Source organism: Oncorhynchus gorbuscha, linkage group LG02 (genome assembly GCF_021184085.1).
Source record: "Oncorhynchus gorbuscha isolate QuinsamMale2020 ecotype Even-year linkage group LG02, OgorEven_v1.0, whole genome shotgun sequence".
In the NCBI taxonomy this organism is placed as follows: domain Eukaryota; kingdom Metazoa; phylum Chordata; class Actinopteri; order Salmoniformes; family Salmonidae; genus Oncorhynchus; species Oncorhynchus gorbuscha.
In genome coordinates this window covers 107,177,012-107,188,072 of record NC_060174.1, presented here as the reverse complement: position 1 = coordinate 107,188,072, position 11,061 = coordinate 107,177,012, and the positions used below count along the sequence as shown (strand labels likewise).

The window sequence follows — 11,061 nt, the reverse complement described above, 5'->3', positions numbered from 1 at the left end:
ATCCCTCAGTTGTTAACTCCCCCAGTCAAATGTGAGAGTGGTTACATTTCCTTAGCCCCATCCCTCAGTTGTTAACTCCCCCCCTCCCAGTAAAATGTGAGAGTGGTTACATTTCCTTAGCCCCATCCCTCAGTTGTTAACTCACCCTTCCCCCCCAGTCAAATGTGAGAGTGGTTACATTTCCTTAGCCCCATCCCTCAGTTGTTAACTCTCCCCCCAGTCAAATGTGAGAGTGGTTACATTTCCTTAGCCCCATCCCTCAGTTGTTACATACTCCCTCAGTTGTTAACTCCCCCAAATGTGAGAGTGGTTACATTTCCTTAGCCCCATCCCTCAGTCAAAATGTGAGAGTGGTTACATTTCCTTAGCCCCATCCCTCAGTTGTTAACTCCCCATCCCCCCCCCCAGTCAAATGTGAGAGTGGTTACATTTCCTTAGCCCCATCCCTCAGTTGTTAACTCCCCCCCCAGTAAAATGTGAGAGTGGTTACATTTCCTTAGCCCCATCCCTCAGTTGTTAACTCCCCCCCCAGTTGTTAACTCCCCCCAGTCAAATGTGAGAGTGGTTACATTTCCTTAGCCCCATCCCTCAGTTGTTAACTACCCCCCCAGTAAAATGTGGCGGGTTTTGTTGTTGTTTGTTGTTGTTGTTGATCACAAACTACAGCTTTAGCCTTTTACTGCAGTGGGCTAAATCAGGGTAACAGAGTATCGATTGGTAGTCTTAAACAAATCTACTTTTGAAACCAAAGTATACGCCTCACACATGGTTGGGTTTGCATCCCAATACTTTATACACAGTACCAGTCAAAAGTTTGGACACACCTACTCATTAAGCTTTTTTTTCTTTATTTTTACTATTTTCTACATTGTAGAATAATAGTAAAGACATCAAAACTATGAAATAACACATGGAATTATGTAGTAACCAAGAAACGTGTTACAACAAATCCAAAATATATTTTAGATTTTAGATTCTTCAAAGTAGACAGCCCTTTGCCTTGCTGGCAGCTTTAAACTCTCTTGCCGTTCTCTCAACCAGTTTCACCTGGAATGCTTTTCTAACAGTCACCACCTCTGGATGAACGTTTTCCTGTTTGCTTACGGAATGTCCGGAATACAGCTCATTGCGGTCTTAGTGCCAGCATCAGTTTGTGTTGGTAAATAGACAGTTACAAAAAAATATAGATGAAAACTCTCTTGGTAAATAGTGTGGTCTACAGCTTATCATGAGATACTCTACCTCAGGCGTTCAAAAACCTCAAGACTTTTTTCATATTAGATTATTTATTATTATTATTTTGTGCACCAGCTGTTATTGACAAATATAGACACAGACCACCACCCCTAGTCTTACCGGCTGTTCTGTCTTGCCGATGCAGAGTTAACCAGCAGTATGTTATCCATGTTGTCGTTCAGCCAAAACAGTGAAACATAAGACATTACAGTTATTAATTTCCCGTTGGTAGGATAGTCGTGAACGTAGATCATCCAGTTTATTCTCCAGTGATTGGTCCCATTGGTAGGATAGTTGTGATCGGAGCTCATCCATTTTGTTATCCCAATGATTGCACGTTGGCTAATAGGACTGATGGTGGAGGGGGATTCGCCATCGGATCCTTACCAACCTACGTCCCCGATATTTCCATCTCTCCTTCATGTGAATGATGGGGATCTGGGCCATCTCTCCTTCATGTGAATGATGGGGATTTGGGCCTTGTCTGAAGTAAATTTTTTGCGTTCGTTAAAGAAACTCGTTCAAGAAAAAAAAAACGATCTCTGTAAGAGGTGAGTTATCGTTGTCCTGGTATCTAGAAGCTCTTTTCGGTCATAAGAGACGGTGGCAGATGTACAAAATAAGTTACAAATAATGTGAAAAAACACACACAATAACACAACCCCCTCTCTCTCGCTCTCTCTCTCATTCTCCCTTACTCTCATTAGTTTTCTCCATCACTCTGTTTGGTAGTGGTGAAGTAAAGGTGATGGACTGTATCAGGGACAAAGAACCTCCACATTACAGCACTTCCACTTACAGACAGCTGTATATTCAACACACAGACACATGGCCCTTTATCGTGTGTGTGGTGGCGGATGGGAACTCAGCCAGTCTCGTAAACAAACAAGCACACACACATCTCTGGCCTATTTATTCCAGTCCACACACACACACAACCACCGGCCCCCAGTCTAGCCCTGTATGGTTTCATCAGTAATGAGGACAGAGCCCAGGTGGGACAAACCTACTGGCCTAACCCATAATGTCTTGTGTGTGTGTGTGTGTGTGTGTGTGTGTGTGTGTGTGTGTGTGTGTGTGTGTGTGTGTGTGTGTGTGTGTGTGTGTGTGTGTGTGTGTGTGTGTGTGTGTGTGTGTGTGTGTGTGTGTGTGTGTGTTAGACCGATGGTATCCTGCGTATGCGTATAGTGTGTGTGTGTGGTGTGTGTGTGTCATGTGTGTGTGTGTTAGACAGACCGATGCTCCCCTATTGTAGTCCTATGGACCATTTTTCTTTTTCTAGGAACTTAGGGCTTCAACTTACTGTGGAAAGATAAAAGAACAGAATACCCAAAGTGCAATTGGAAAATGTGGTTGTGCATCAGCAATCACTCAATTGGCCCATGTCAGCATAACATTCTTAGATTGGTTAGAGTGTAGGGACGGTAGGTAGCCTAGCGGTTAGAGTGTAGGGACGGTAGGGTAGCCTAGCGGTTAGAGAGTAGGGACGGCAGGTAGCCTAGCGGTTAGAGAGTAGGGACGGTAGGTAGCCTAGCGGTTAGAGTGTAGGGATGGTAGGTAGCCTAGCGGTTAGAGTGTAGGGATGGTAGGTAGCCTAGCGGTTAGAGTGTAGGGACGGCAGGATAGCCTAGCGGTTAGAGTGTAGGGACGGTAGGTAGCCTAGCGGTTAGAGTGTAGGGACGGCAGGATAGCCTAGCGGTTAGAGTGTAGGGACGGTAGGTAGCCTAGCGGTTAGAGTGTAGGGACGGCAGGATAGCCTAGCGGTTAGAGTGTAGGGACGGTAGGTAGCCTAGCGGTTAGAGTGTAGGGACGGTAGGTAGCCTAGCGGTTAGAGTGTAGGGACGGTAGGTAGCCTAGCGGTTAGAGTGTAGGGTCGGCAGGTAGCCTAGCGGTTAGAGTGTAGGGTCGGCAGGTAGCCTAGCGGTTAGAGTGTAGGGGGGTTAGGTAGCCTAGTGGTTAGAGTGTAGGGATGGCAGGGTAGCCTAGCGGTTAGAGTGTAGGGGCGGCAGGGTAGCTTAGCGGTTAGAGTGTAGGGGGGGTAGGTAGCCTAGTGGTTTGAGTGTAGGGACGGCAGGGGAGCCTAGTGGTTAGAGCGTTGGACTAGTAACCGGAAGGTTGCGAGTTCAAACCCCCGAGCTGACAAGCTACAAATCTGTCGTTCTGCCCCTGAACAGGCAGTTGCCCCACTGTTCCTAGGCCAGTTGCCCCACTGTTCCTAGGCCAGTTGCCCCACTGTTCCTAGGCCAGTTGCCCCACTGTTCCTAGACCAGTTGCCCCACTGTTCCTAGACCAGTTAACCCACTGTTCCTAGACCAGTTAACCCACTGTTCCTAGACCAGTTAACCCACTGTTCCTAGACCAGTTGCCCCACTGTTCCTAGACCAGTTAACCCACTGTTCCTAGACCAGTTAACCCACTGTTCCTAGACCAGTTAAGGTACAAATCTGTCGTTCTGCCCCTGAACAGGCAGTTAACCCACCGTCATTGAAAATAAGAATTTGTTCTTAACTGACTTGCCTGGTAAAATACATTTTTATTTATCATCAGTTATTATAGAAATAACTACACATTGTTTTCTGCTCGGCAAAATAAGTAGAATTGCATGAATGGAAATATATAGAGAAAGAAAAAGTATGTGAACCTTTAGCAAATACCTGGATTTCTACATAAATTGGTCATAAAATTTGATCTGATCTTCATCTAGGTCACTATAGACAAACACAGTCTGCTTAAACTAATAAAACACAAACAATTATACGTTTTCATGTCTTTATTGAACACACTGTGCGAAACATTCACAGTGCAGGGTGGGAGAAAGTATGTGAACCCTTGGATTTAATAACTGGTTGACCCTCCTTTGGCAGCAATAACCTCAACCAAACATTTTATGTAGTTGAGGATCAGACCTGCACAACGGTCAAGAGGAATTTTGGACCATTCATCTTTACAAAACTGTTCCAGATCAGCAATATTCAAGGATTTCTGGCATGAACTGATCTCTTGATGTCATGCTACAGCATCTCAATCGGGTTGAGGTCAGGGCTCTGACTGGGCCACCCCAGAAAGTCAGGGCTCTGACTGGGCCACCCCAGAAGGTCAGTGCTCTGACTGGGCCACCCCAGAAGGTCAGTGCTCTGACTGGGCCACCCCAGAAGGTCAGTGCTCTGACTGGGCCACCCCAGAAGGTCAGTGCTCTGACTGGGCCACCCCAGAAGGTCAGTGCTCTGACTGGGCCACCCCAGAAGGTCAGTGCTCTGACTGGGCCACAGTGCCTGACTGGGCCACCCCAGAAGGTCAGTGCTCTGACTGGGCCACCCCAGAAGGTCAGGGCTCTGACTGGGCCACCCCAGAAGGTCAGGGCTCTGACTGGGCCACCCCAGAAGGTCAGGGCTCTGACTGGGCCACCCCAGAAGGTCAGGGCTCTGACTGGGCCACCCCAGAAGGTCAGGGCTCTGACTGGGCCACCCCAGAAGGGGATTTTCTTCTGTTGAAGTCATTCTGTTGTTGATTTACTTCTGTGTTTTGGGTCGTTGTCCTGTTGCATCACCAAACGTCTGTTGAGCTTCAATTGGCGAGCAGATAGCCTTACATTCTCCTGCAAAACGTCTTGATAAACTTGGGAATTCATTTTTTTTGTCAATGATAGCAAGCTGTCCAGGTCCTGAGGCAGCAAAGCAGCCCCAAACCATGATGCTCCCTCCACCAGACTTTACAGTTGGGATGAGGTGTTGATGTTGGTGTGCTGTGCCTTTTTTTCTCCACACATAGTGGTGTGTGTTCCTTCCAAACAACTCAACTTTAGTTAAATCTGTCTACAGAATATTTTGCCAGCAGCACTGCGGAGCATTTAGGTGCACTTTTGCAAACTTCAGACATGCAACAATGTTTTTTTTGGACAGCAGTGGCTTCTTCTGTGGTGTCCTCCGTGGTGTCCTCCGTGGTGTCCTCCGTGGTGTCCTCCGTGGTGTCCTCCGTGGTGTCCTCCGTGGTGTCCTCCGTGGTGTCCTCCGTGGTGTCCTCCGTGGTGTCCTCCCATGAACACCATTCTTGATTAGTGTTTTACGTATCATAGAATCGCCAACAGAGATGTGTTAGGAAAATTATAATTAAATGACTGAACAATAATCTTATTTTAAATGAAACTGTAACTTAAGTAAACTTATACTCTGTTTTATTATATCTGGTTAACAATATGAGTTCATAAGAAGGGATTGTGTGACACGGACAAGGAGTAATTAAAGTTAACGAACACCATTCCAACTAGGAAGAAACTAATGGGTTGGGGATTAAGTAAACAGATAAGGTAGTTAACCTATGGTTGAACCGACCAAACTGAGCTCTGGGGTGTTTTAGATAACCTAGGAATGCACTCACCATCTTTTCTGTTAATTAGAACTGTCAGCTAAGTGGTGATCGATAATGTTGAGGGGTCAAAAGTTCATTCAGTTGTGTTGTGTGTTCTGTGTATGTGCTAGTGGGTCCGAATGAACTCAGAATGAACCTTTAAAGTTCCCTTTGTCTCGGTCTAGAGGAGGAGATTCATTTTGGAAACAATGAAATGACGTCATGTTATTGTATATAAACTGTTGCTCGTGGTAACGTGGCAGCGCGCTCCGAGAATAAATTCTGTTACCTATTGTTGATAAGACTGGTCTCCGTCTATTTTATGCAAACAAGAATCTTAGAAATTCTCATAAAATAGATGAAGGGAATTCAATAAATGAAAACACATTGGTATAATTAAATTACAGTAACAAGATGTTAGCATGTTCCAGAGATTTCTGTAAGTCTTTAGCTGACACTAAGATTCCTTCTTAACCTCATTGATCATTCTGCTCTGTGCTTTTGCAGTCATCTTTGCAGGATGGCCACTCCTAGAGAGAGTAGCAACAATGCTGAATTTTCTCCATTTATAGACTATTAGTCTGATGAACATCAAGTCTTTTAGAGATACATTTTAAAACCCTTTCTAGCGTTATGCAAGTCAACACTTCTTCATTTTAATCTTCTGAGATCTATTTTTTTCGAGGCACCAACATCTTCAATCTCGTCTCATTGATTGGACTCCAGGTTAGCTGACTCCTGACTCCAATTAGCTTTTGGGGAAGTCATTAGCCTAGGGGGGTTCACATACTTTATCCAACCTACACTGTGAATGTTTAAATTATGTATTCAATATAGACAAGAAGAATATAATAATTTCTGTTTAGTTTAACCTCTTGAACCTCTGGGGGCAGTATTTCATTTTTGGATGAAAAACGTTCACGTTTTAAACAAGATATTTTGTCATCAAAAGATGCTCGACTATGCATATAATTGACAGCTTTGGAAAGAAAACTCTGACGTTTCCAAAACTGCAAAGATATTGTCTGTGAGTGCCACAGAACTCATTTTCAGAAGCCAAATTTTGGAGGCGCTGTGTTCCAATGTCTCCTTATATGGCTGTGAATGCACAAGGAATGAGCCTACACTTTCTGTCGTTTCCCCAAGGTGTCTGCAGCATTGTAACGTATTTGTAGGCATATCATTGGAAGATTGACCATAAGAGACTACATTTATCAGGTGTCCGCTCGGTGTCCTCCATCGAAACTATTGCGTAATCTCCAGGTGCGTGCATTTTTCCATTTTGAACAGAGGAGAAACCAAACTGCCACGAGTGACTTATCATCGAATAGATATGTGAAAAACACCTTGAGGATTGATTCTAAACAACGTTTGCCATGTTTCTGTCGATATTATGGAGTTAATTTGGGAAAAAAAAGTTTGCGTTGTAATGACTGAATTTTCGGGGGGTTTTCTTAGCCTAACGTGATGAACAAAACGGAGCGATTTCTCCTACACAAATAATCTTTTTGGAAAAACTGAACATTTGCTATCTAACTGAGAGTTTACTCATTGAAAACATCCTAAGTTCTTCAAAGGTAAACGATTTTATTTGAATGCTTTTCTTGTTTTTGTGAAAATGTTGCCTGCTGAATGCTAGGCTTAATGCTATGCTAGCTATCAATACTCTTACACAAATGTGTAGCTATGGTTGAAAAGCATTTTTTGAAAATCTGAGATGACAGTGTTGCTAAGCTTGTGAGCCAATATATTTATTTCATTTGCGATTTTCATGAATAGTTAACGTTGCGTTATGGTAATGAGCTTGAGGCTATAATTACGCTCGGGATTGCTCATCACAACAGGTTAAGCAGACTGAGTTTGTCAGTTGTTGTCAGTTGTGATTTAGATGAAGATCAGATCAAATTTGATGACAAATTTATGCAGCAATCTGTAATTGCAAAATCTTCTCTCCACCCCATGGCGAAATGTGTAGAATTGCAGCAAACTTGCTTTAAAACGGCAAGATTCTCTACACCCCATGGCAAAATGCAGCTCCTACCTGGCTCCCACTGATCACACCCCGACAGCTCCTACCTGGCTCCCACTGATCACACCCCGACAGCTCCTACCTGGCTCCCACTGATCACACCCCGACAGCTCCTACCTGGCTCCCACTGATCACACCCCGACAGCTCCTACCTGGCTCCCACTGATCACACCCCGACAGCTCCTACCTGGCTGCCACTGATCACACCCCGACAGCTCCTACCTGGCTGCCACTGATCACACCAAATCATGAGATAACAAAAAGATAATTACTTGACACATTGGAAAGAATTAACAAAAAAACAGAGCAAACTAGAATGCTATTTGGCCCTAAACAGAGAGTACACAGCGGCAGAATACCTGACCACCGTGACTGACCCAAAATTAAGGAAAGCTTTGACTATGTACAGACTTAGTGAGCATAGCCTTGCTATTGAGAAAGGCCACCGTAGACAGACATGGCTCTCCAGAGAAGACAGGCTATGTGCTCACTGCCCACAAAATGAGGTGGAAACTGAGCTGCACTTCCTAACCTCCTGCCCAATGTATGGCCTTTTTAGAGATACATATTTCCCTCAGATTACACAGAGAATTCCACAAAGAATTCGAAAACAAATCCAATTTTGATAAACTCCCATATCTACAGGGTGAAATTCCACAGTGTGACATCACAGCAGCAAGATTTGTGACCTGTTGCCACAAGAAAAGGGCAACCAGTGAAGAACAAACACCATTGTAAATACAACCCATATTTATGCTTATTTATTTTCCTTTGTGTTCTTTAACTATTTGTACATTGTATATATATATATAATATGACATTTGTAATATCGTTATTGTTTTGAAATGTCTGTATGTGTAATGTTTACTGTTAATTTTTATTGTTTATTTCACTTTTGTATATTATCTACCTCACTTGCTTTGGCAATGTTAACACATGTTTCCCATGCCAATAAAGCCACTTGAATTGAATTGAGAGAGAGACAGACAAAGACAGAGAGAGAGAGAGAGACAGACAGACAGAGACAGACAGAGACAGACAGAGACAGAGAGAGAGATCATGGTTCCACAATTGCAACCCTGCTGTCTACACAGACAGGCACCCTTTAAATAAAGGGCCAATGCAACCGTTTTAATCTCTTTTCAAACAGCCTTACAGTAAAAGAGCATTATACTGTATATGTATACATGCATATAAAAACACAGGATATCACCTTTTTTGACTGCACTGGGCCTTTAATAGCAAAGTGCTGATGTTGGATTAGAACCAGATCTTGGCTAGCATTAAAAATGTATATTTTTCTACAGCAACATTGGAGCTTTACAGAAACCTCTCTCTGTGTCACTCTCGGTTAACGCTCTGTGTCTCTCTCGGTTAACGCTCTGTGTCTCTCTCGGTTAACGCTCTGTGTCTCTCTCGGTTAACGCTCTGTGTCTCTCTCGGTTAACGCTCTGTGTCTCTCTCGGTTAACGCTCTGTGTCTCTCTCGGTTAACGCTCTGTGTCTCTCTCGGTTAACGCTCTGTGTCTCTCTCGGTTAACGCTCTGTGTCTCTCTCGGTTAACGCTCCCGGTCCCCGGGGCCCACTGACTCTCATGGCGCTTGTTCCTCGAGCCGCTGTCTCGTCACCCAGCCGCTCCAGAAGGTCAGAAAGTCTCCGTCTAGGCGCGCGAATGCACGCACACACACAGACACACAATAACCGTAAACTGCAGTGCGGCACCGGTATTCTATTTTTAAAGAATAATATAACGTGATATTGATAAATATTTGATTCCCGCCGAACGAAGCCGAGCTGAGCGAGAAGAGCGGTGTGGGGGATAGAAGCATTTCATCTAAGGACGCTCATAAAGAGCAACACACTCCAGGATTTGACAACGTATTGGGAAGCCACATCGCACACTTCTGCCGACACAGACCTCTTCGTAGACTACACAAGCGCGCACACACACACCTGGATAGTTCATATTTGGTAACCTCTGTAGTCGACAGCCTATACATAGACCGGGCGACCACACACACACACATACACACACACCACACACCACACACCACACACCACACACACACACACACACACACACACACACACACACACACACACACACACACACATTCCAAATGCATTCTAAGTCGTGATAGAACGCTAGTCTACTGTAGGTAGGTCATCATAAACACAAAGCGCTCAGCGCAGGAACACAATGTCATACTTCTCCAGCCCACTTAGTCATATATATCCACACAAACAAACAAAAACAAATAGCCGATGTAACACCATTACAGCGATAGGGGGAAAAAGTCGTAATCGTACCTCTAAACATGTTGACGGCGGTTGTTCTATCCGTCTGGTCTATGTAGGCTATCCTAGTTTGGGTCCCATCCTCCTAGGATATCTCTTTCGGCCGAACGTAGCCTACTTGTCAGGTGTTTTCTCCGGTCTGATATTAACAGTGTTGACGGGCAGAGTTGAAAACATACCCGCAGATATTCCGACGGAGAAGAAGTTAAAGCGTCTGGAAGAATCTATCAAAACAATACAAGATACAGTATCTATTCCAAACGCACGGAAGGCAGGCGCAGCGTGTGTGTTTTTGACGGCAGACTACCACACACTGGGCGCGTTCGAGCAGATCACTTTAGTGAAGTCGTTGACCATCATTGGTCACCGCCTTTCAAAGTGTGTTGCATTATGGTTATAAAAATTGTCCGACTTTGCGAATACATTTCCACTGCATGAGTTTAACAAAAATCATGTGATCAAAGGTCAAGCAGTTTTCGATAAAAATCCCCTTTAAAGTCACTGTAGTTACTTCACACCAACTGCAGCGTGCAGCAAACACCTGCATTGTGAGAGACACTATTTGTCAACCAATCAAAAGGGTGTTTTTGTTTGACCCACGCAAAACGTGGCCAAATAGATGACTGAAACAGGAACCAAATTTGCTGCAAAAGCAGATACAAATTAACTTGATATTTGACCTGTGGGGGCCACTCGGAGGAGGAAGGGGAGGACCATCCACCACAATTTGCAAATAAATTCATTAAAAATCCTACAATGTGATTTTCTGGATTTTTTTCTCTCATTTTGTCTGTCATAGTTGAAGTGGACCTATGATGAAAATTACAGGCCTCTCTCGTATTTTTAAGTGGGAGAACTTGCACAATTGGTGGCTGACAAAATACTTTTTAACCCACTGTAATTTATCACACTGTGTAGCTTATATTCAAACATTTCCATAGTAGAAATATGACTTCCTGTTTGAATGGTGACACAAATAGAAAAGCCGTTTCCATTCCCAGTTTTTAGCGACACTGGGATGCTGTCCCTCTAGGTAGAGTTCCTCTGTCCAGTCTCAACATCAACAGTGACGAGGTGACACTGGGATGCTGGCCTTCTAGGCAGAGTTCCTCTGTCCAGTCTCAACATCAACAGTGACGAGGTGACACTGGGATG

The 11,061-nt window shown here is 44.2% G+C and overlaps 1 protein-coding gene across 1 annotated transcript in view; it reads right to left on the bottom strand.

Moving 5' to 3' along the window:
* The window catches only part of LOC123990904 (reticulon-4 receptor-like 1), a 148,114-nt gene extending 137,868 nt beyond the window's left edge, over window positions 1–10,246 (bottom strand). Inside the window, exon 1 of the mRNA XM_046291917.1 lies at window positions 9,919–10,246. Within this exon, the coding sequence (XP_046147873.1) occupies window positions 9,919–9,928 (10 nt within the window). The 5' untranslated portion in view covers window positions 9,929–10,246. The remainder of the gene's footprint in view (window positions 1–9,918) is intronic.
* Between the last annotated feature and the right edge of the window lie 815 nt (window positions 10,247–11,061).